This window comes from Ptychodera flava, chromosome 7 (genome assembly GCF_041260155.1).
Source record: "Ptychodera flava strain L36383 chromosome 7, AS_Pfla_20210202, whole genome shotgun sequence".
In the NCBI taxonomy this organism is placed as follows: domain Eukaryota; kingdom Metazoa; phylum Hemichordata; class Enteropneusta; family Ptychoderidae; genus Ptychodera; species Ptychodera flava.
In genome coordinates this window covers 40,533,396-40,559,902 of record NC_091934.1, presented here as the reverse complement: position 1 = coordinate 40,559,902, position 26,507 = coordinate 40,533,396, and the positions used below count along the sequence as shown (strand labels likewise).

The following is a 26,507-nucleotide window of genomic DNA, read 5'->3' as shown; positions in this document are numbered from 1 at the left end:
AATCAAAGTGTGGTAAAATATAGCTATTATAAAAAAGTTTTCTAGTTAATCCCTACACTGGGTCAGGTCTGGTCAGCTAAACCATCTCAAATTTGAAACGTTTCAGAACCACTTGGTAGCGTCCACACGTAACTTTTTAAGACAGTGTTGGACCAGTGCCGTTTCAGAGGCGTTTTAATGGCCTGTGTATGAACGGTACTATTGAACCACCTTTTCAACAGGTAAGCCATTGTTTGCACACGGAATGCAGTCACTCAGCAACTAAGGAATGCTCCTTTCAAAAGGTGACTGTGCATGATTCAAGGACCAGCTTTCTTCAAAACATTGAATGAACTGTAGGAAGCATAGTATGCTAATCAACAGGAAAATACATACATCAGTTTGTCATAAAGAAAACTTTCTTTCATTGAGAAGAAAATAGACATCTTATATTTACACATTTCACATTTGTAAAGCATGAATTCTCACATTCTCTTCTTTCATCTCTGTGAAATCTCTTGTAATCTATTAAAATATTCTGAGTTTAATTTTTACAAGTATTTGGACCAAACTACCTTGCCTCACATAAAAATAAATGTTCATCTCTCGCTCTAGAAAGTTAAAATACAACATCTTGAATGTTATTCTGGTCAACAGTACAGCTCATTAAAATGAAAGCTATTTACTAACATTTCTTGTAGTGCTTCCTGAAACATACAGAAAATTTTTGGACATTATTATAAACGTTCTTTCTTTAAAAATATAATCACGGCAAAATGTACGATGTATTCTCTGAAGCTTGTAACTGGTCATACTTGCATGACCCCTCTGTGACCTGTAACATCCTGGCATTTTCACTTTAATCCTTTCACTATAATGGTTTTGTCCAATTCTATTGTTTACTACTACAAAGTAGGACCTCTACACACAAAAATGGGGTGGATAGATTAACTAATCTTATGACAAAAATAGCAAATTGAGGAGTAATGTTGAATTCATATGACAACATGCTAATTAAAATCCATCATATGAATTTTTTATAGCAAAGTCAGTATATTGCAATCATTGTAATTTCATTGTACCAATGAATTTTCATTGTATTTAAAATCGCGATATCTCTAATGATTGATGAAAAAAATCACATTTACTAATGCTCTCCTATATTCTGAAGCAAATGTTTGGCGGCTTTTTCTCTTTGTTCAATATAAAATCTTTCTTTCTTGTCAAGCTGCTGGTTTAATTTCTCATCAAGCCAGCTGTCCGGTTTTCCTGGTGAGTGAACGGCATGTTTGTATTCAATGAGTTCATCTACTAATGCTTGTTCCTCCTCTGAGATCTCTGGAAGTTCAAATGCCTGGAGAAAGAAAGAAATTGAAAAACGACGATAAATAAAGATTTGTGTGATAACACAAATCTAGTCTAAGTCCAGAGAGCTAGGTCCCTTTGCAGGACGTAGCTGTCCCTAAGCCACTTACACAATACTGACATAGACATCTTGGTAATGCTTTATCTATTTACCCATCTTTCTATTGCACACAACACTTGACATCACCAAGCCTTGTTTCAGGCCCCTTGTCCAGGTTCATACATTCTGGGCCATCCAGACTCTTTTTCGGCATTGCGCTTTTGTAGTAAGGTTATTATTGCTAGTTTAATTCCCTATGATTTGTTCATTTGCTTTGCTCCTTTTTCTGTTGCATATTAAATATTCTCTTGACTCTACATCCTGCATAGCAGCAAGTACTTTAACAAACAGATAAAAATACCGTCAAGGACACTATGTGCTCACATTCAGTTTGAATTGGTCCATTCGAGAAATATTTAAACCAGGAAAAACAAGAATGACAAAAGCAAATAAGGTCTCCAACTTAGGTACTGGAGGTCATCTTTAGGAACATGCATATCAATTTCTATAGCAATGGGAGAAGCAGATCCTAAATACACAAGCAAATGTCAACAACAAAAAACAGAGAAGGCTTGATAAAAAGAAAAGGTGGGAGTTGGCAAAAAATGCACAAGGGATCTGGTAAAAAAGTAATGCTACATCATTGATCTTCTAAACCCTACCCCCTCCTGCATATCAAATGTTCCACCCCTTGGTATTACATAAGACCAAATGACAGGAAGTACATTTACAACCTTGGAGATTTTTAATTAATGCCATGAGTGTTATCATTCTAATGTAAACATCACTTAAGTTAGTTACAGATTGTGAAATGCCTTCCACTGTGGGTGATGATTACAACATCTGGAATTATCCTGGATCCAAATTTCTCATCAGTTTTTGTATCTCTTACATAGAAAGTTGCAAAAATTGGTCCAAATGAAAAAAATCACCTCAGCTTTGTTTTCTGGATCAAATTTTCTACAGATTGGTATCAAATATGACAAAATTATGTTCACAGCCTTCAAAATTTTTAAATTGTCTCACAACATATCCTGGGTTAGTATAGGTCATTTAAGGTCACAAACTGAGAAAAGTACCTAAAATATACAAATTTTGGGGTTTCCCAACACTTTGAGCAGAAAATTTATCTAATAACATCTTTCGGGACTTTATACAAATTACAAAGCTATCAAACAAGGGACTTTATACCAAATTACAAAGCTATCAAACAAGTAATGTTGAGATAAGTTTTCTTCACCAAAAATGACAATATTGTCTTAAAAATACAATTTTTTATATTTCAGGACAATTTCCACATATCTAACTATTGTCATCTCTGTACGTTTGTGTACGAAATATGAAAGCTGTCTGTCCAGGGGTTTTAAAAAGGAAACACTGTCTAAGATTTTTGACCAAAAATGACAAAATTGCACAAAAATAGTAATTTTCCCAATTTTGTCATAATTTCAACAAATTAGAAGAATAACACCCTTGCAAAGAGACAACCCAAATTTGAGAGCGATTGGGCGGCGGTTTCAGAAAAGAAGAATTTTTACTGAAAATGAGAAAAATCACCAAAAAATTCAGCAAAAATACAAAATTAAGGATATCTTCACAATATTCATAAAACTGTATGAGATTAAGCTAAGGTACTTGCACACAAATTTTCAAAGCAATCAAAAAAGCGGTTCTTGAGTTATTAATTCTTAACCATTTTCACATTTTGTAAGCTCATTTGCATAATTTTGGCAATGCAGACTTCATTTGAACAAAATCCCATCTATAGCCCAGGATGCATCCACACATCAAATACCAAGCTGAAACGTGCAGCGGTTTGCGTGTTTTTGATGTTGACGGACATACTGTACGTACATACATACATACATACATACATACATACATACATACATACATACATACACACATACATACAGACGCCATCGACTTCAGCCTATACGATAAACTCACATTGGTAAAACCAAATGTGAGCTAAAAACGGAAGAGGTGAAAGTGTGAGGGGGAGGGAGCTCAGGCTATGGCTGAGGGGCAAGTCAGTTTGGTAAGCCGTGGGATCAGCATAAAGGCCAATCCAAAAATTCTCTGACCTATTCCAGTTGGTCCTCTAACCTAGTGTAAAAGCGTTAATTTATCTGTATTATTTTAACTACTTTGCTGACAGATGAAATCTGCTATGTGAAACCTGGTGAAAATGTTAAGATTCTATTTTCTTACTTGAAAAAACCTGTAAATTTAGATCTAAGTGACAATCCCTCAAGCAACAAAATTGTGAAATTAAACCCATGAAAATTAGTGTTAGTTGTAAATTGGTCAGTCCTTGCAATCTATTGCTGTTGGTCTAGTAGAATGGTATTTACTTCAATTGAAATATCAACCACTGTTCAGGGGCGCGTTCCATTCACACGATCATGATTGTGATATATGTGACATCATTTTCAAATTGAGGTAGTAACAAAACTGGATGATCAAGTTTCAGCTGACATGGCTGCCCTCAATGTTGACGCATTTCTGCAGTGTGGCTGCGTAAATGGCGTGGCTATAAGTTTATAGGTAAACGTTTCCATGAAATCTTCCTCATGTGGAATAGTTTATTGTACCTTCTGCATTCACTTCTGCATTCGCTCCTGTACTCGGTGGTGTGCCTGACCACATGGGCAAATAAACAAACATTTTTTTCAAATTTTGTTGTAAATCAAGGTATTTTATTTTGAATATAACAGATGCGATTAAACCAGCATCTTGTGAGTAACACTAAAAAATATTGCTTTAAGTGTTGACATTTCTGAAACTTCAAAATTACCGCCTGTTTGTGTTTTCAGCATCAACAGCTGTGTTGTCCGCCATCTTGTATTCACACCAATCACGTTCTTGGGCATGATTGCTGTGATTGTCAATCATGATTGTTATTGGGCGTATTTGAACGCATGATCACTGTGCAGTCATGATTGGCCAATCACGATCATGATCGTATTAATCGAACGCGCCCCAGATCTCCTGAAATTCTGCTATTGAAAATTAATGCACTGATTTCAGAAAGCTTGGATCTTGGTGCTTTTGAACACAAAATTCTGCCTCTACACACTTCCAGTACAAATATGTTATAGTAAAAAGATTACTTTAGGGCATTAGCAGTTGACATAGAGTGAAAAACGTGGTGATCGAGATGAAGAACTAACCACTTGGGGCGAGATTTAGTGATGGAGAATGGTATGATCATTTGAGGATAAGATGAATTGGTTAGCAAATGATTTGGTGACTGAGGAACAAAGACAAAGAGATAGACAGTACAGAGGGGGTGATAAGAGGGGAGGAAGAGAGAGTGAAGTGTTGATAAGAAATGAATAAAAGGTTAGAATGAGGTATGAAGGATCCATGGAATTCAATACAGGGATGGATGGGACATTTCCATCAGGATGTTCAGTAAAATAATTTTTGTAGGAATCTCAGATGCACTACGAGACTTCACTTGTTGAGTATGGGTGTGTGCTTTTTTATGAAAATTATTTCTACTCTTCAATAGACACCACTTCCTGATCGGATTAAGTTTCAGATTCTGTTGGAAGTACATGTTGCAGGTTGAAGAACTCACCTCTCTGAGAGCCTTGGCTTTGGCAATTCTTTCAGTCTCCCCAACTTTGACGGCAAATGTATACCTAGCATTGGGTACAGCACTGCTTGGTGGTCTTGCTGAGTGTGGAATGATACCTGTGGTGAGTGACAAAATGAAATTGCTGACTTTCTATGGAATACATCATGCCTTTAATTGTAAGGCATATCCCATACATGATATATCATAAGATTAAGTATCTTATAACAATATCATATGAAATAAAACAAAATGTAATATCTACATTCTACTAAAAATCTAGAGACTGCAGTGACATTAAAATGTATTAATTTGTGATTAATTTATAATGTATCTGTATCTTACATGTACCTTTGATTCATAATTCTTCTTGAGAACACACAGGCATATACAAACCAAATAGTCTCTTGTTCTCTTTCCAGTATGTAATTATTCAAATGTTGTGAGATAAATTTAATAATTTCGATAAAAAAAGCCTGACTTGTGCTGATATGCAGATTTAGTGTCAAAGGTAAAGGGTCATTACCTCTAAATATGGCAACTCTTCCATATTTGGGTTTGACAGCACAGAAAGGTTCAAACTGCTCATTTCCTTCGCCGAGTTTCTCATACAGTGGATGATTCTCAATTTTGTTGAAGTACACCGTTTCTCCGTAATTGTTGGTCTTCCAGTCTGGATTCATGTACATCAAGAATGTGTATTCATACTGAAATAACAATAAGAACAATGACGAGAATGAATAAAATCTACTTGTATAAGACATTCTACACTACCTTTGTTTAATACCTGTCCTTTCTCGTGAAACATAACCATTAGATTTGTGATTAGGTCAAGAATAAGAAATCATTTGTTTCCGATCCTTGAAATTTATCAAAAGTGAAACACTGATGAGATATTTTCCTTTCTTTCCTTAAAAAAACTGGTATGATATAACCACAACAGTTGTTTTATACAGATTGCAAAATACTTTCTCGTCCTTTACAGCATTATATGAGTGTAAAGGTAAGTCAAATTACCACATAATTCATTGAGTCTAAGGTAGAACACGCCTCGGGGACAGATATAGTCGGACACACAAATTTCTACAGTTCTTTTCTGATCTACCACTCGTGGGGGCTTGTTAGAAAGCTCTTGGGGAAAGAAAAACTGGCTTAGTTTTTTTAAAATCCAAAATTTGATTTTCCCCCCATAGAGTTAACACAGGAATTGCGGCCATTTTGAATTTTAAATATCGCAAAATGTTGGGTAATTCTTTTCGCTAGTTTCAAACTTTGCCCAATGACCCCCGATTTTTATTATATTACCATGCCCTGCCCGTCGCATTTTGATTGGTCGAGCTGAACAACGTGACTGACCACAAATACACAGTAATGGTTTGTTTACATGCCCGTGAATATGAATAATAAGATACACAACTCAAAGTATCGTAACTTTACAGCTTAAACGTAAATCATAATCAATCACAAAATAAAATGGAGCACTTGTAGGTCAAGTTGAGATTAATAGAATCTCACACCCCCAAGGACCTGGGATCAGATTTCTCACACGAGTTGGGGATATTTTGTCTCACACGAGCCGCAGGCGAGTGTGAGACAAAATATCCCCAACGAGTGTGAGAAATCTGATCCCAGGTCCTTGGTGTGTGAGATTCTTTTTCTCACATGACCACAAAATGCGCTAAATTCATATTGGACAGGTACAATATTATCAAAAATTGTGACAACTCTGTCGTCTGGCCACTGTACTTTGACCTGCTTACTTTGTAGTTCTAGTCCGTGTGTTACTCGTCGTGCCATTGGATAACATTTTGCGCGTGGAACAAAACAGACTACTTGTCATCCAATCAGAGGTCGTGTAATATTTACTGCAGAGTGTGGGACGGTTTCTGAGAGTGTGGGATCGATTTATCCCACACTCTCGATCCCGCACTCCCAGTAGCCAGGAATGTGAGAAACTTTTTTCTGAAACATCTCCGGATTTGCCAATTTTTTACAGCGGGTGTGACAGTGCGTCGCATATTGCTCAGTTTCTGGGGCCCAGTTGTTGTTCGCTCCTGAAATTTTCGGAAATTTTGACGGTTTTCTTGGGTTCGCTGTTAATATAATGGAAATAACAGACTCCGCCCTGACCATTAACGTTTATTTGTGGGCGTGGGCTCGAGGAAAGCCAAATTAACGGGCGAGGCTTTTAATTTTTGGCTTTCCCCTCGCCCTTGCCCACAAATCAACATTAATGGTCAGCGCATCGCCCGTTATTTCTATATTGTTTATTTGGTAAGAGAATGGTTGAAAGTTTCATTCAGGAAAGTTTGAGCAAATGTTTCTAGTCTTTCACTTTCGAGGCGCACACTGCCTTAACCCTTTGAGCGCGAAAGTCAATTTTTGTCACCTTTACAAAATATACCCCAGTCAAATTTTTTCCGATTTTTGCCAAAATTTTGATAAAAAACTGTAGCCAATGAAATGTGGTGTCCATTTTGTTCAAAATTATTGAAAAAATTACAGAAAAATTCATAAAAAATGGTAAAATGTTGCACTAAAATTTTGGTGGGAAAAATTACGGCACTCAAAGGCTTAATATTTCTAATATGATGCTGTGAATAGTTTAAGATATTAGGATTAGGATTTTCTTGGACACTCTGCATTAACAATGAGCAGAAACAATAGTTTAAGCTCTTTTGATTGTCCTAGTTTGTATAATTTTAGGAGAAATTATCTTTCATCACACTCAAGCTTGCTTGGTCCGTGCCTGTTAGTTCATTTTTTGCAAAGTTTAAAATACTAAACCTAGTTTTAAAGTCTATGCACTATAAAAGCAGTTTTCATAAGTTACATTTTCCTACAAAAATATTTTTTCATTCACACACTGTAAATTGTACTGTAATTGTTAACTTTTTTATTCTAAACAATTCATGATGTTCAGCTACTTTAACACATGTACGAAATTGAAACTATGTTGAACTTTGAAGTGAACTGTAATGTACATATACCATCCATGAAGACGAGCATATAACTTAGTGTATTTCTGGACAATTATTCTATGCATATGTTTTTGTTTGTATCATGATCACATTACATAGTCTCACAGGTATACTGTCACCTGTTCCAATTTTGCCACAGTTAGGGACCGGACACAAATTACAGGGGGGGGGCGGTGTTTGTTGGGGGTGGGTCGCCATTTTTCACGCAAGCATTTTTGAAGGGTCATAAAATTTTGTGCAAGCCTATGGGGGAGGGTCACCTTTTTTATGCATCAAAGCTGAAATTGCATATGCACGTATTAAAGAATATGGAATACTGAAAAAAGAAAAAATACCTCCTGGCACTTTCATTTTCTGTCATTTCCATTTTCAGCACGCCCTTCGGGCGCAAGTTTTAGGGTATAATAAACAATGTATTGATGATCCAAGCAGCCACATTGATTTAAGTTGTCATGATTTCTACTCATCCAACTCCTCTATTGTACATATACACTGTCCCCTATAATGATGCTTTCAATAAAAATTTGGGAGATCACTTATTAGATATCATTCTCCCATTGACAATACATTAGGTATGGATCGGTGTCACATGTTCATGAAGCTGTATGTACATTTTTCATTTTTTTAGGACATTGACAGAATACAAACTGTTCAGAATAGTGCAAAATGTCATCAATAACAACTGGAAGCTTCAGGTCGAACAACTTTTGAATAACAATTTAGGATCAGATAACCTATGAGTTATTTGTAGTTTCCTCATAGCCTACAATGTACCCTATAATGAATCAACATTCGGTGAAATTCCAAAATCAAATTTCTTGCACAACCATTGACTTGAAACCACTCTAGTCTAATCATGAACATTAATACTAATAATTAGGTGTACATAAATGCACAGATTTACCTAGCTTTGTATTGGAAAAAAAATATTCATAGTTTCATCATAGGATGCCATGCATTGTGAATGGACATTTCAGTGAAATTCCAAAATCAAATTTCTTGCACAGCCATGGACTTGAAACCACTGTAGTCTAGTCATGAACATTAATACTAATAATTGGCAGTACATAAATGCACAAATTTAGCTAGTTTTGTATTGGAAAAAAAATATTCATAGTTTCATCATAGGCTGCCATGCATAGTGAATGGACATTTCAGTGAAATTCCAAAATCAAATTTCTTGCACAACCATTGACTTGAAACCACTGTAGTCTAATCATGAACATTAATACTAATAATTAGGTGTACATAAATGCACAGATTTAGCTAGTTTTGTATTGGGAAAAAAATATTCATAGTTTCATCATAGGCTGCCATGCATTGTGATGGACATTTTAGTGAAATTCCAAAATCAAATTTTTTTTGCATAACCATTGACTTGAAACCACTGTAGTCTAGTCATGAACATTAATACTAATAATTAGGTGTACATAAATGCACAGATTTAGCTAGTTTTGTATTGGGAAAAAAATATTCATAGTTTCATCATAGGCTGCCATGCATAGTGAATGGACATTTCAGTGAAATTCCAAAATCAAATTTTTTTTGCATAACCATTGACTTGAAACCAGTGTAGTCTAATCATGAACATTAATACTAATAATTAGTGTACATAAATGCACAGATTTAGCTAGTTTTGTATTGGAAAAAAAATATTCATAGTTTCATCATAGGCTGCCATGCATAGTGAATGGACATTTCAGTGAAATTCCAAAATCAAATTTCTTGCACAACCATTGACTTGAAACCACTCTAGTCTAATCATGAACATTAATACTAATAATTAGGTGTACATAAATGCACAGATTAACCTAGTTTTGTATTGGAAAAAAATATTCATAGTTTCATCATAGGCTGCCATGCAGAGTGAATGGACATTTCAGTGAAATTCCAAAATCAAATTTCTTGCACAACCATTGACTTGAAACCACTCTAGTCTAATCATGAACATTAATACTAATAATTAGGTGTACATAAATGCACAGATTTACCTAGTTTTGTATTGGGAAAAAAATATTCATAGTTTCATCATAGGCTGCCATGCATTGTGAATGGACATTTCAGTGAAATTCCAAAATCAAATTTCTTGCACAACCATAGACTTGAAACCACTCTAGTCTAGTCATGAACATTAATACTAATAATTAGGTGTACATAAATGCACAGATTTACCTAGTTTTGTATTGGAAAAAAATATTCATAGTTTCATCATAGGCTGCCATGCATTGTGAATGGACATTTCAGTGAAATTCCAAAATCAAATTTCTTGCACAACCATTGACTTGAAACCACTGTAGTCTAGTCATGAACATTAATACTAATAATTAGGTGTACATAAATGCACAGATTTACCTAGTTTTGTATTGGAAAAAAATATTCATAGTTTCATCATAGGCTGCCATGCATAGTGAATCAACATTATTGATGAAATCAAAAAATTACATTTTTTGTACATGCATGCACTTTTTACCTGCCACTTCAAGCAAAGTACATTTACATGAATTATCACACACATATGATTTGATATTTGTTGGACAAAGCGTTATATCGGCCGCATTTTGCCTTCCTTTTGGGAGGGGACTTCAAAAGTATAGCAAGTCAGAAGGAGGTCTTGAACACATTGCGGGTTTGTTGGGGGGAGGGGAGGGTCACTTATTTTCATGCACGGATAAGGGGGAGGGTCACTAATTTTTGTGCATGAACTTTTGAAGGGTCACTATTTTTGATGCAGCGGTGTTTCGAAAAACAACGGCCCACCCCCTGTAATTTATGTCCAGTCCCTTACCATGGAAAGAGAAAATCTAACAAATCCCAGATTTTAAGTGGGTGTCTGCTTTTCAAAAACAGCGCCCTCACATGGGTATTTTGAATACCAAGGAACGCCCCTTTGACCATATATGGGCATATTTAGATTACAGGTGACTGTATACCTTTAAGTCCCATGAACACTGCAGTAGCATTGCATGCAGACATATTCATTTTCATTGCGTCACTTACTTCAAAAGCCCCGCAGTCTTCATGGATGCGAGTGTGATCGCCGGCTCTGATAACGTTCAACGACACATCATACGGATACCATCCTTCTTTGCCCCCGCTGACGTGCTTGGCGACTTGAAACACAACGTCCCAGACATTACTCTTCACAAATGAATCACACTGTAAAGAGTGACACAATGATGTACAAAATCATATCGAAAACAAATCTCAATTGTTTTGATAATTGCACCTGACAATGACAGATAAACAGCAATGTGAGCCTAGAACATACTGTTAAAAATATTTCACTTAGCCCTGTGCAGGATTCCCTGGATTGAAAATTCCATGAAGAAATCAAGAGATATGACAGTGTAAATTGTAACCAAGCAACTCGGTTATTTCCTAAGGCATATTATCAATTAATATCTAAACCTGTCTTTGTATTGAATACATTTTTGGTGATATTTCAAATAACCATATGAAAAAGGTTAATTTCCATATAACCACAGAGATAATAGGGTCAGATGTGGGCAACCAATCGGATTTAAATCAGATGTAGAGATGTGCTTGATCACTGAACTTTACTGCTGTCCTCACCTCTCTACCCTACTGGTGACAATGAACAAAAGATGAATACAAAAGATAAAATATGGACAGAAAATTAGTCATAAACATTTGATTTTTTAATCAAATTGGTTGACAATATTATATCCATACTCCTTGAAGCTCAGGTGTTCCTGAGATGTCCCATCCTGAGAAGTTTCCTAATGAAAAAATATCTATATTGATTGACAACTTGAAGTTTGGTAAAAATTTAATAGCATTAGATCAATCCAATAATTCCTTGCAATACATGTACCCTATAGACACTATTATACTATAGCTTTGTCAATACAAGTTAAATTTTGTGACGTCATACCCTAAGATTATTGCTGATAATGTGTCCCATTATCCAGTGTTGTGGCCCCAGATGTTTTCTACATCTACAAATTCACTGGTGTTGCCAAAACTATATAATAATAGCAACAATTTACCCCCTCCTAGTCCATCAAGGATTCAAATAAAAAATAAATTTTGCTTTTGTCCCCCGTGGACAGGAAGGGATTCATTATCACAAGTCATGGATGTCACGTACTGGAAAACCTTTAATCCATGCAACGTTGTCACTGTCTTCTTGGGCCCCTGTGTCTGCATCACCAAAGAAGAAATTGTCCTCCACTGATGACAGGTACGCATGGAGGGCATCAAGCTGCTCCTTGGTGAATAAATCATCATATATTGCAACAACCCTGCAATCAGAGTCACAAGCAGATATCTCAAGTCAAAGTCCGTATGGTAGACATTGTGTGCTGGTGGCAGATTACTAAAACTTCCTGCTCTGAAACCAATTAGTGCAGTTTCTACACACTTTCCCGTTTACATGATATCTTTCAATTTTTCTCTCAATGCCTCACTGTTACACCATACCGTTATACAAGCTGTTTTGGTGATGGCAAGGTTAGTCTACCAGCTGGATACAGTATCCTTGGCAATGGTATGTCCACCACACACTGACCAATTTTTACTGCTATTTGAACGATGCTTTCATTATTTCTCAAAGGTCTGTGCTTGAATGGAAGTACTGCCATTGGTTATTCTGATTTTCATCATTTCTAATATTCTACCTACATTCCATTGGCATCATAAAATTTTCGCTTGACATGCTCATCCATGTTGTATTTGGGTATTTTTCCAGGAACGTTCGGAAAGCTGTTCTTGGTGACGCGTTCCAGTTTCTGTTTCTCTTCCAAGGCATTCTAAGGAAAAAGAGACACGTTAACAGATGTTAAAAAGTTGAGGGAAACATCAAAGGTTCAATGAAATGGTTACATAACAGTGGAGCTGCTGATATTTTCAGTACTGTTTTGTTTCTCTATTGCTTTGTTTGGATTGTAGATATCAACAAAATTCTGTCAATGATGGTGACAACTAGCTACTCTGTCGCAAATTGTGACTTTTTTAGTTCAATTTCAAGCTTTTTTCCAAAAATTATTGCAGCCCTGTCATTGATGTAGAACACACCTAACAAAGTGGTCAGTCTTTCCATTTATCAATAATTTGCATAAACTGTCACATTCCAAACATAATTTTTTGACTGAAAAATAAAGCAGCTGAAAGGTTGCTGTGAAATCATTAATAGTTAACCAACTTTGGAAAAAAAACTCTTGTTGACTGAATCTCATAATTACAGGTTATTGGTACTTTTTGTTTGAAATTTGAGGAATTCCAATAGCCAAAAGCTTTTCACATTAAAATGACATTGTAAAGATAACAATGTTATCAGTGTTGAAAGTGAATTTGAGTATTGTATCCAACTGAATCCTCTATTTCCACATTGTGATAACTATGCTGATCATTTAGCACTTTGTCATCTTATTCTGATTTGATATGTCTAAACAATCTGTCAAAACATATGGTTTTTGTGTTGAAACTGTTCCTACAGGATGGTTTCATTGGTAAATGGCAAAAAGTTCTCAATGTCTTTTCTCAAAGGTATTTATGCTGGACAATAATCTACACACTTGCTGACAATTTTTCGGGTAAATGTGTCTTTCTGAAAAAATGCTGCTGCATTTTATTTCAGAATTTAATTATTTTAGTATTTGAAATATTTTGAATATCATTTTTGAAAAAAATTTCAATGAAGAGAATAACTACTGGCATCTGAAATAGTAGGTTCAGATGGCAACAAACAGAATGATAATATTTGTAAAATATGTTGTCAAGGACGACAGAGTATGAACAAACTGACCTTAAATTATCAGATCATGGGGCTTTTCAGATTTCATTATTATAATAATGTTAATCAGCAGTCACACAATATGTAATGAGTTACAACAAAGCTGTCAGGAAAATATTGTTATACCGTATTACTATTAGCAAAACTGAAGGAAAATTGGGTCAAGCTGAGCCATTTTAAAATTTACAGCTTTCCTAGGGAGTCATCATTGCATACTTTTTGTAGAAGACCCTCCATGCTAGCCTGATTGTGTTTGCTGATTTCTTTAGTATCTTCAACAAATATATGCAATCTTAAAAAGTATACCATACAATAGCTGTAACTGTTGATAATGTTTTTCACTATTTTCATTTAAAAACACAAGTAAACTTTCCTTTTTGCCTTATAGCATGTTGACACATAAAGAGGCGGCCTTGTTACCAGAAAGGGTTGTGAGCAATTTGCAATATTAGGGAGCGTTCAGTTATTATGGCCGGGGATGGGCCGGCAAATTCTTCCTGTGCATCAATCAAAATAAGTGAACCCCCCTACCCATTGCACCAAAAAATTGATGACCCCCCTTTTAAGATGACAAAAATTTCATGACCCCCCCCACATTGCTTGAGTAAAGCTGCACACACATACACCTTGGAGGGATAGAATCAAAAAAAAGATTCTCAGATATTTTCAAATGACCTTCCTTACAAACTCACAAAGTGTTAATGTTCAAATTCCCCTTCTGACTTGCTATAATTTTGAAATTATCCCTTAAAGGGATTAGACAGAAATTACACGTAGATCGCAATATTTTTGCGGAAGCGTGTGTGTAAAAAATTTTGATATTTGAATTTAATTGATGATCAGCTGTTGATAATGTTGATTCACTATACATGATAGTGTATGAGAAAACTATTTAATACTTTTTTAATACAAAACTATATCTATGCATTTATAGATGTTTGATATTTGACATAAATGTACTTACAACTGGTATGTGAACAAAAAATTTGACTTTAAAATTTCACCAAAAATGTTCATCCTATATAGGAGTCTATGATAAAATTGTGAACAATTTTTTTTCGAATGAAAAACTTGCTATATATACATGAACATATACAGACGTTGAATAATTAACATTATTGTACTTGATTAGAATATGATGGTTAAAGGTGCATATTATGTGTACAAGAAATCTGATTTTGAAATATCACTGAAAGTGTTCATCCACTATACATGGGAGTCTATGAGGAGACTATAAATAATTTTTTTCCAATACAAAATAGGTAAATCTGTGTATTTATGTACTCCCGATTATTAACATCAATGAACTTGATTAGACTAGGGTGGTAACAAATGGATGTGTTTGCCAAAATTGGCTTTTGGAATTTCACCAAAATGTAGATTCACTGTACATGGGAGTCTATGAGGAAACTATGAACAATTTTTTTCCAATACAAAAATAGGTAAATCTGTGTACTTATGTACTCCTGATTATTAATATGAATGTATTTGATTAGACTAGGGTGGTAACAAATGGATGTGTTTGCCAAAAATTGGATTTTGGAATTTCACCGAAATGTAGATTCACTGTACATGGGAGTCTATGAGGAAACTATGAATAATTTTTTTCGGATACAATAATAGGTAAATCTGTGTATTTATGTACTCTTGATTATTAATATTAATGTACTTGATTAGACTAGGGTGGTTACAAATGGATATGTGCGCAGGAAATTGGATTTTAGAATTTCACCTAAAAGAATTATTTAACTTTTCATGGTACTCTTAGTCTACAGGTAACTGTTTAAAACTTGCCATATCTCTAATATGTAAGTAATAGGAATTGTTCATTGCCCTCAGTGAGCTCCATTGACAATAAGACATGCCTCAGAGTTGCCAAGTCAAGATGTTCATGCAATAGATAATTATACTTTGTTCAGATTTACAGTTAAATGACTTCAGAGCATGAAATCATGCAGCAAATCATTTTTATCTCCCAGAATATTTCTGAACACTGAAACTGCTTTTTGACGGGACAGATGCTTATGAAAATTAAGTGACCCCCCCCTCTGAGCTGTTTGAAAAGTACATGACCCCCCTTTGCAGTTTTCAAATTTGAGGTGACCCCCCCCCCCTGGATTTTGCCGGCCCACCCCCGGCTGTAAAAACTGAATGCTCCCTTAAATGTTCAGAAATTAATTCTAGTCCTGACTGGAATTAATTTTCAATAATAACCTTGGATATTTTACAGGCTTAGGCTTATTTGATGAGTTAACAGTATTTCAATATGATGAGAAAGAAGATGTATTTTACAAACAATACAAAAATACTAAAAAGTTTCAGCCAATGGAATTTTCTCCAACATTTTACTGTGCTGTCTTTATTGCAAAAGCCATTTTCATTCACCTTGTGGAAAAGCTTCAATGCATCTTCATATCTGCCTTTCAAATGAGTTGCCTTGATGGTGATGATGTACCCTGCCTTGACGTAGTTCATTGATGGTGGATGATAAAGATGGGAGAGACCACCTTTCCAGAAAACAATGCGGCCATGTCTTGGATGCGCTGTCATGACGATAGAGTGATCAGTCTCATTCCTGTAGGGAGCGTACAGGGACAAATGCCCATAGTCATTTTTCTTGACACGTTTGGTAAGAAAAAGTAAGATTTGATAATCATCTGGGTCCCTTGTTTCAAGGGTTATTGAATCAAAGCGTCTTTGGAGATAGCACGTCACTGAGTATGGATACAGTTCACCAGACTTAGTGACATGAGAAATTGATTTGCGTAAAATTTTCCAGACATGAGTGTTTTCAAAAAATTCAGGTGATAAATCGCTCTTCCATGGAATGTTATTCTCCTCTTGGGCAAATTTAATGTCATCTTGGAAATCCCAAGATGTGAATAAATAGCCTTTGATGATCAAATTCTTCAGTGATTCTTCGGGTAGGACATCATCCAAGATGGCTGCCTGGTGACCATCCTCTGATTGGTAGATTTGAGTCAGGTGTTCTGTGACATCATCATTTGTCTCCTTGGCACTAACTGCACTGTAATTATTGAGAAGGAATAGAACCAGGAGAAAAACACCTAGACCTCCAAAATCATCAGCCATGATCACCAATTTCTTCCATCTTCTGGCAATCTATAACAAATACAGAAAAAATGTATGAATGGTTTTTTGTCATATATGGTCAAAGTAATTCAATTCTTTGTTTTGTTTCCACTCAAAATTCCCTTTTTGACGTTTGACACCAGAATTTCAATTTTATATTTTGATAGTCATGCCAGCGGCTAACTGACTACGCATAAGCAGGTTCAATATACTATGCAAGTGACCTGATTTCTTTTTAAAAGCGGAGCATCCCTCTACATGTCTGCTCAATTCAATACTACTGGATGGTCTGGTATTTCAGTTAGTGTTTTCCCGGCCAACACGGTAACTTCATTGTGCAGAGACCATGTGTCCCGCGGGAGAGGTACTTCTGATATTTTCAAAGCAGGTTGTGCTGCCCAAGTCGAAAACATCTACCCAAGTAAATTCCAAAAATATTACTCATTATAATATGCTCATAGCTGGAATCTGGCAATCTGATTGGCTGGAGCATATTCTCAACAAGAAGACCTGCCCGCTGCGTAACATTTTTAAGCTCATGCAAATTTCGAACTCAAGCTTGAGAGCTAAACGTGCCAAAATGTCAAACAAGTGTATGGCTTGAGATTGATTTTGATAGTTGAATTTTAGTGTGGTTCAGCTCGATGAACCCACAAATGAAGAGTTTGTATAAGTAGCGACGGTGATGTAACAACAATATAATTTTTACAAATATTTTGGAGTGTTTTTTCAAGTAAAATTAAAGTTTGATGTGTAATGGCAATATTGATACGTTGTGTTACCGCATTGTATGGAATGAACTGTGCACTCACTCACATTCTAAAACGTTCTTTTTTTTAAGTTTGTGTTGAGAGGCTGGGCGCCTGAACCCTCGTTCCAACTTCAGTCTTAAATAACAACATTGTTCACTTGTATTTAACTTAAGCAAATTATAATGAGGTTGTAAACGGTGTGTGCTTGGGTATTTGGTTGCGAAATATATGACCTCTGGGGTGAAAATTAATATATTTGGGTGAAATAATCACCTCACTTCGCTCGGTTATTATTTCCCACCAAATATGCTAATTTTCACCCCACAGGTCTTATATTCACAACCATATACCCTTACTTTCCGTTTATAACCCCTAATTGTGTTAGGGAGTTGCTTGACAAATTTGGGGAATTTTCACCTTTATTCTGTGGCATGTGAAGGTTCCCCTGGCTTTAGCCAAAGCAAATATTGACATGTTTTAAGACACCGTCACTATTGGTTAACTCCTTATATGAGATTTTAGCCAAACAGAAAATATCCAAACAAAGTGGCTCTACTACTAGTACAGGTTGACCATGGCCACATTAGAGACAACGGCAAGGCTTCTTGTGGTTCGGAATTTTAAAAAAACACCAGTCAGACTATAACTGCAGATAACTGATAATTTCAGAATCTGGACCGAAATTTGGTAATTTTGTAGTATTTCCAGAAATGTTCTTTGGATATCATTGAATGGCCTGGCTGTGGGTCCATAGCTGTGGTGTACGATGGAATTCATGCCTTTTAAGGGTGGTTTTGACTTTTATGAGTTTCAGCCCCGCCACCATTAAAAGTAAGGGGTGGACCATTTGATATCCTGGGGGGGGGGGGGGCTTGGAAGATTGGTGGAGAGCCATTATTTTTTTTCCACGTGCTTCACCATGAATTATTTTTTTCTACAGGGCATATGCTGGCAACTTTTTTTTTCACTTTCCTTCTTCGAGATATATTTTTTTTTACCAAATTTCGGTGCAATGTTTGTTTGCTTGGTTTTTCACAGCCAGTAACAAGATGCTGTTCTATTGCACACAGACTATATTCAAGAAAGTAAATAAAGATATGTAAATACATGTACATTTTTGATTCACTTTACAAAAACATATTTGTAAAATCATGTACATTTATGGCATTTACTTGTTATTGTTGTCCTTACATTGAAAGTAGCCGGGTAATTTAAGAAAGTAGCCGGGTGGACTGCGAGGGAGCGAAGCGACTGAGTGGCGAGTGAGCGTAGCGAACGAGGGGGGGAGAGCGCGAAAGGGGGGTGTCCCCCCTCTCGCAAGGCGAAAAATGAAATTTTGGAGTGGAAATGGTTTTCTCTGGTGGCATCTGAGGTGACATTTACTGACTGAAACTGTACTTTTGTTGTGTGTCTTAGACGTGGCTCACATACAACAAAACAAACAAACATGATTTTGTTTTGTTTGTATTATTTATGACACACTTATGGTTTATTTGCAGTGAAGATGTAACATTTAATCTTAAATCACCTGCTGTCTGCTCATTTCATTGCCCATTTCCATTCTTCATTACCACATAGTAGTTTCCCCAAAACCATCAAACTCATTCAATTCTAATCAAAACACATTCGCTTTTGTTAAGAAAAACATTGGTAAGATAATTCACTATAACAGTGTTCGCATTTACGAATAAAACATGCGTACATAGAAAAACTCATAACAATGAAAAAATGTGTAGAGAGTCGATCCAATGCGTAATAATATTACGCATTGGATTGAGTCTCTACGCATTTTTTCATTGTTATGAGTTTTCTATGCGCAAACGATAATAGTAAAATGTTTGCAGGCTGTCTCTCTTCTTGTGGTATTTTGACAAAATCCTTACATTCAGATTTACACATTTCTGGAAAACACTGGTGAGCAATTTCAATTTCAGCATACTTCCTCTAATCAGAAGGTCATGTATACTGTACAATTGTTCATATTCAGTTATTGTTCCTCAAGCTTGAAACGGTTTATGCTTTATAAAACTCTAGAGCTACTGCTTGATTTTTATTGATGCTGCAGTGTGCATCGAACAATTGCCAAGATTTTTTTTTCCGAGTCGCAATGGTCCATAATTTTTTTTCCATCAGCCACCTAAAGCCAGATTTTTTTTTCGAGCAACTCCACCTGGCATCTTTTTTTTTCCCCAAATCTTCCAAGCCCCCCCAGGATATCAAATGGTCCACCCCTAACATAAAAATCAAAACCAGCCTGTAAAAGGCAGGATTCCCGTCTGTAACCACCACAGCTATGGACCCATAGCTTGGCTTGGCCAACAACAACATAGTCGTAAATTTTGGTAGGCAAATGCTTGTGTTTTACCCTATAACGTTTTGCAAATATTGACACTATGACTTTTGACCTGGGTCAAAGGTCACAAAGGTCTGAAACATGGGTCATAAAATAACGAGATTTTAGGTCTAAAATGGACCCTGTTTTTTTTACGTGGGACCGCACACCCCTACCACTTTTCTGAGCAAATCTTTGTTTTGCATCTGTATGCACATACTAAGGTTCTACTGTCTATGGTTTGAATGGGATTTTACCGAGAAGCTCTTCTGCCTACAACTCTTCGTTTTCAAACTTTCATATCTTGTAGTATAACTTATGATTATCACGATGAAAGGAAGTTTCTGATGATTTTTGTACAGACACTTCCCTATGTTGTTACATGGAAATAATCACGAGAATATAACTTGTTTAATTTTCTTGTATGTGTTTAGTACTGCCATGGAGGTAGTAGACTACTACCTCCATGGTACTGCCTTCCCGCTCATGTTTTCAAACGTTTGAGTGGCCATAAAACAAAGAATTTTTACTTTGGCCTAACTGTGATGTACACAATCTTAGCAATAGTACGTCCTGTGCTATGGTGTGTGTGGAAATCTTATTGATAGAGAGACCGTGTACTGATGAAAAAGGGAGATGAAAATAACTGTGCAAGACTACATCAAGGCATACAAACATTAAACAAAAACTTGCTGTAATTCATAGAATTGCATTTCATTTGAAGTATGGGTGATATCTTAATTTGGACTTAGCTTTCTTTCTGAACAGATCAACAAAAATAGGGGATAGGCAACCATCAGTGATTAGGTCTGCAACAATAGAAGTGCATGTACAGCAGAATCATTTCATTGTTATGCGAGGGAATTAACATAAATGAGGTGATAACATTTTAAGACAAAGGGTTTTGAATATACAAATTAACAAGTCAACAACATGCACTGCATCAAAACTTCATTGACAGCTAGTAGCTATTTAGCATATGCTGTTTTAGTGTTTTCTATTTCAGTCTATGTCTGCACATGTCCATAGACCTTCGAGGGTCTATGTCTGTCATAGCTCTATGGAACCACGAGTCCCAGAATTGAAATGAGACCCTGCACTGTCCTAGAATGAAACTGGGAGATGTTAGCTTTTCCATACAAATTTACACAATGTTCACAACTGCACAGGGAACATGAACGAAACAAGTGCATACTATTGCTACAAAAAGCATATAGTGCGCTAGGAAACCTCTTTCCCATTATTATTATGGTTATTAAAGTTAACTTCACCTCTGCGGCCAGTCCAAGAGTTGAACTGGGACCGGTCCTTGAAGTAGACTGGGACTGGTCCTGGAGGCCAACTGGGACTGGTCCCAGAGCGTATTTTAGCTGGGAGTCCCGCCTCAGTCTCCAATGATGATGATGGTGATGATGATGATGATGATTAAATACTAAAAAATGAAGGAAAATAAAAATAATATATTGGACTCAGTAAATTTGTTGTTTTTGTTGTTATTATTGTTGTTGTTGTTGTTGATTATATTTGCAGAAAAGAACAAAGTATGCGCTGCAAAGTTAGGCTGTATTGAATTTTGCAGTGCATACTTTGTTCTTTTCTGCAAATACTATCAACAACAAAAACAATAACAACAACAACAACAACAATGACAAATTTACTGAGTCCAAACTGATTTTTATTTTCTTCATTTTTTAAATATTTAATCATCATCATCATCATCACCATCATCATCATCGGAGACTGAGGCCCCCATGGTCCCGGTTTGGGGTTTGAGCTACCCTTACATACCTCAAAGCATGGGACATTTGCTTTGTTATCGACCCATGCTTTGAATAGTTTTTTTTTCCGAACGAAAAATCGACCTATATTAAGGGATTGTTTTCGTGAAAAAGTGATCCATTCGGGCGACACACACACCCGTATACCTTTCTATTGGAGTACCTCAAGGCCATTTGTGTACGATGTATTGTGTGCGCTAGGTACTTGATGTGATGGATGGCAACTTTAAGTTTTAAAGAGCCAGACATGAATAAACAGATATAAAAACTGAGTTAGAGGGTGTATACGAAACATTCAAACGAACAAGACATGAATTAACAAGTATATAGACAACATTGATAGGCACCAAAAACATAATGAGTTTGATCAGCAACTTAATGCCGGTGCAAATCGCAGCTCCCATCCTGCCTTGAACCACGGTCCCGGACGTACCTTCCGTGCTTGATTGAACCACGGTTCCTCGACCGTGATTGAACTTACAAGTAAGGTGCATGAATTATTGTACTCACCGAGCGATAGCTGTGATATCGCAGCGGGACTTGTGGCGTGTATTGAACGCGCTCGGGTCATTGGGGGCTGTGGGCGGTGACCCCAATGACCCGAGCGCGGTCAATACACGCCACAAGTCCCGCTGCGATATCACAGCTAACCGAGCGAGAGAGTTGTCCCTGGTCTAACGCTATGTTACAAGCGGACATTTGCCTTAAAATACCCATGGCCTTAGCTGTGCCTGCTATCGGAAGAACAGTGGACAAAAAAGGCGCATTAATTGGAACTGAAATAGCCGAAAAATGCAAATAACAAGGGACCGGTCGAAGTTGTGTCAAGTCTAGCGTCTGCAATCGCCAATTGACCCTGTTGACCTCTACCAGGTTCTCTCATCCGGGTACTTGATACAAGTTTCTGAACTTTTCCGGTTGGCTAAGGGACCGTCTCAGATTGTCGCAGAAGTTCAAGAAACGAAATTTCTTCGTTTAGATCAAAACCCCTCCCCCCTCCCCTAAACGAAACTTCAAAGTGCGAAATGTTCATGTCTGCCTGAGAGTACAATTTTGCATTTTGCTATAGCTACTAAAGACGTATATCCCTTGCCACATTACAATTAAAGTAATCGATCAGATTTGAGTACTAACAGGGCATTTTACCGCATAAAAATTTAATTTATTTTACTTTCCCTTTTTGCATCTCTTGTGCTGTTCTTTGTCTTTGTGAACACGCAATTTGTACTTGGTAGGGGCGGTAAATAAGCGAGAAACTTTGACAAGGGGGCCCAGGCATGTTCAATCATATTCAAAACGACTATGACCAGGTGCATAACAAGTGAGAATAAAGACATCTAGTGGTTAGAGCAGACGCTTATAAATAGCACATTTAAAAGAAAAATGATACTTTTTGTCTTTGTATAATTTGATGAATGAAATGTTTAGGATACAATGTTCCTATCGGTAAATTGTGTTTGGGGCACAAACGAGATGGAAACAGTGACAAATTTGTTGGCACGAGTGTGCAGTTTTTCTTTAATTTAAAATAAACACACGAAAACTTGTGATCACAAAATAAAAGTGCGAAAGTGAAGTTCACTAATTGAATGGAGGTCAAACCCCCTCCCCCCCCCCCCCTAAACGAATAAATTTCGCTTTTTGAACTTCTGCGACAATCTGAGACGGTCCCTAATACGCTTGCTGAGGTAAGCGAGCTACATGTATAAGCTTATCCGGGTCATTTTAGGACCGCTTTCAACAACGGTATGTCGCAACAGTCAGATCTCAGGCTGTTTGTTTGGGTGCAAAGCCTAGTCAAAACCAATTTGAACATTTGAGTTACGTATAGAAAATTCTACAAATGGCAAGATGAGCTTTTGGAAAACGTTGAAAATGTATATGCACTAAATATACAAGTGCATAACCCAGTAACTTTCTGGGAAACTTGCCAAGCGAGTAAGTGACGCTTGTAGAATGCCTTGGAAAGAAGGAAGAAAAGAAGGAAGGGAAAAATAAACAAAGCATGAGGAAAACCAACCTAACAAACACAAAATATAACAAATAAATAAATGAATGAATCGATACATAGGCCTAAATTAATTAATTAATTAATAAATAAATAAAATTGGGGCCCAATACAAATCTTCTTCGCATTCTATAATTCACATCATAGCAAAAGCAAAGTTTCGACATTAAGGCTATATACATTCGGATTACAAGCAACATTTTAGAGAGGGAATTGTATGGAGTGACCGTAAGGAAAGGAAGGTTACGATATCTCATTTACTGGGCATTATTACAATGCCTCAGTTGTAATGTTTTTATGTACGATGCATTTTCAATGAAATCATGCATATCAATATATAATCAATATTTGTTTATTTTCTCGAGAGACGAATTACCTCGGTCGCAAATTGATTTTGTTAAATCGTGGGTAAATATCCGATATATATATCGGAGATTTAACCACCTACGGGTCTTGTGAAACCCGACTTCCAAGGATTGACTCTAACCTCGATAGGCCTACTAGACGATACAAAATTTTGTCAAATCGCGGATAAATATCCAATATATATTGGAGATTTGACCACTTAACAGGTCTTGTCAAACCCGACTCCCGAGAACTGACTCTAACTTCGATACTAGACGATACTAGATTTTGTCAAATAGCGGGTAAATATCCGATATAAGCTTATATCAGAGATTTCACCACCTTACGGGTCTAGTCAAACCCGACTTCCAAGGACTGACTCTAACTTCGATACTAGACGATACTAGATTGTGTCAAATCGCGGGTAAATATCCGATATATATCGGAGATTTCAGCACTTTACAGTTCAGGTCAAACCCGACTTCCAAGAACTGACTCTAACTTCGATACCAGACGATACTAGATTTTGTCAAATCGCGGGTAAATATCAGATATATATCGGAGATTCCACCACTTTACAGGTCTTGTCAAACCCGACTTCCAAGAACTGACTCTAACTTCGATACTAGACGATACTAGATTGTGTCAAATCGCGGGTAAATTTCCGATATATATCGGAGATTTCAGCACTTTACAGTTCAGGTCAAACCTGACTTCCAAGGACTGACTCTAACTTCGATACCAGACGATACTAGATTTTATCAAATCGCGGGTAAATTTCCGATATATATCGGAGATTTCAGCACTTTACAGGTCTTGTCAAACCCGACTTCCAAGGACTGACTCTAACTTCGATACCAGACGATACTAGATTTTGTCAAATCGCGGGTAAATATCCGACATATATCGGAGATTTCACCACCTTATAGATCTATCCAAGCCAATCTAACTTCGATGTTGTATAGTCTAGTAGCCGTACATATCGGATTCATATAAAAGTGCAATGTCGCGGTGTCCTCACAAGGTCAAGACGATGGCGACGACTCTGAACTCAGTACAGGAAGGAGAGTTTTTATAACGTACACTAACGCCTTGCTCAAATCTATGTACTAAACGACTCTACGCAAATGTCAAAATTAAGGATGTTATTTCAGAGAAATGACAATAGTTTCACTTTTGCAGACCAAACATGCCTAACTGGAGGGGGCAATGTGGCTTAAATAAATAAACAAATAAAAAAAAAATATATTGTTCTGTATTATAAATTATCGAACAATTCCTTGGGGCTAACATCGGTTACATAATAAAAATATATTTGTATTTTCTAAAATTAGTAATCATTCGAATAATCCTTATAACTATGGAAGTCACAGCCACAAACCATTGTTAAGTTTTCTATGCTTCATAATTTCAAGGATGTACCAATTGAATACAGTTTATATATACTTTTTGTAAACATTAACGTTGTACGGGATTTTATCATTAACATTAATTTTCTTTTCTTTTCTTTTTTTTTCAAAATTTAAATAGGGATTGATGATGCACCAGCTGGTTTTTAAAGAAGAAGATGTCAACAATTTGCATCCCGATGAGCAGATTGTGTCAGGTAAATGTTGTGTTTTCATCCGTATCGCCTATATTTAAAAAAATATAGAATTCTTGTGAAGATGGTTGAGTGGAACAATTATTTCTGTTCATAGGTATTGCATTCAATATACCCTAGTAACATGAGTTTTTTTTGTCTTGAAATTCACCCTTCTGTCTCTTGGTCTGATATCTCAAGAAGATAAATTTAAAATGAAAGTTGGTACACAGTTGCACACGGAAAATTGCTAGAACTGAAAAGTAGATATAACTGGTTTTATTGGTGATGATTTGCATAATTTGTGATTTTTTTGAGTATGTTCACAGTTAATTTCACATCGCCACATAGCTTGAAATACCATGTACTCACTGATAAATTCATTCTCAAACAATCGCTGTGAGTGTTGGCTGTTTTTCTGTATTTTTGTTTTGTGTTACAAATGGTAGGTTCTTGTTCTGCTTTCGTCAGCTTGGTATAATCTTCAGAATTAATCTTATCAACATAGCTGAGAATTTTTACAGTCAGCATTGTTGATTGAATGCAAATTCGGACTAGAATTCATTTGTTAAAAAAAACAATATGATTCTACACATATAGAGTATGTTGCAAACAGTGTGCGAAATTAACGTCGGTCCGACGGTCCGAGACCGACAGATTTCTCGTCGGGTCGAAAGTTTTTAGCAACATGTCGGTCCTTATGACCGACTGGAATTTGGAATAGATGATGAAAATTTCTCCGTCAAGACCTGTAACAGATCCAGATAATGACTAATTTGAATCATATTGATTCAGACTTAAATGTCATGCACCTATCAATGTTTTCCACCGTGGGAGTGCGGGGCAACAGGGGATATTGATCGCACTTCGTGTCCTGGTAGACGCGTTCAAAACATAAACGGTTCATAGAA

At 36.4% G+C, this 26,507-nt stretch overlaps 1 protein-coding gene across 1 annotated transcript; it reads right to left on the bottom strand.

Annotated features, from left to right (window-relative positions):
- Positions 1-994: 994 nt before the first annotated feature.
- On the bottom strand, positions 995-22,507 carry LOC139137552 (uncharacterized). Its single transcript, XM_070705716.1, has 8 exons — positions 22,313-22,507; positions 16,092-16,829; positions 12,596-12,723; positions 12,063-12,216; positions 10,949-11,107; positions 5,497-5,677; positions 4,974-5,089; positions 995-1,333 (listed from the first exon to the last, which is right to left on the bottom strand). Exons 1-8 carry the CDS (start codon positions 22,376-22,378, stop codon positions 1,127-1,129), a joined length of 1,749 nt encoding a protein of 582 aa, XP_070561817.1. The 5' UTR covers positions 22,379-22,507; the 3' UTR covers positions 995-1,126.
- Positions 22,508-26,507: the final 4,000 nt, after the last annotated feature.

Excerpts from the sequence above, each read along its gene's own strand:
- LOC139137552 (XM_070705716.1), bottom strand. The coding sequence starts at position 22,378 with ATGGGTATTTTAAGGCAAATGTCCGCTTGTAACATAGCGTTAGACCAG. Across the intron at positions 11,108-12,062 it reads CATGGATTAAAGGTTTTCCA|TGTGATTCATTTGTGAAGAG; the intron begins GTACGTGACATC and ends CACTCTTTACAG. Across the intron at positions 5,090-5,496 it reads AAGAGTTGCCATATTTAGAG|GTATCATTCCACACTCAGCA; the intron begins GTAATGACCCTT and ends CACTCACCACAG.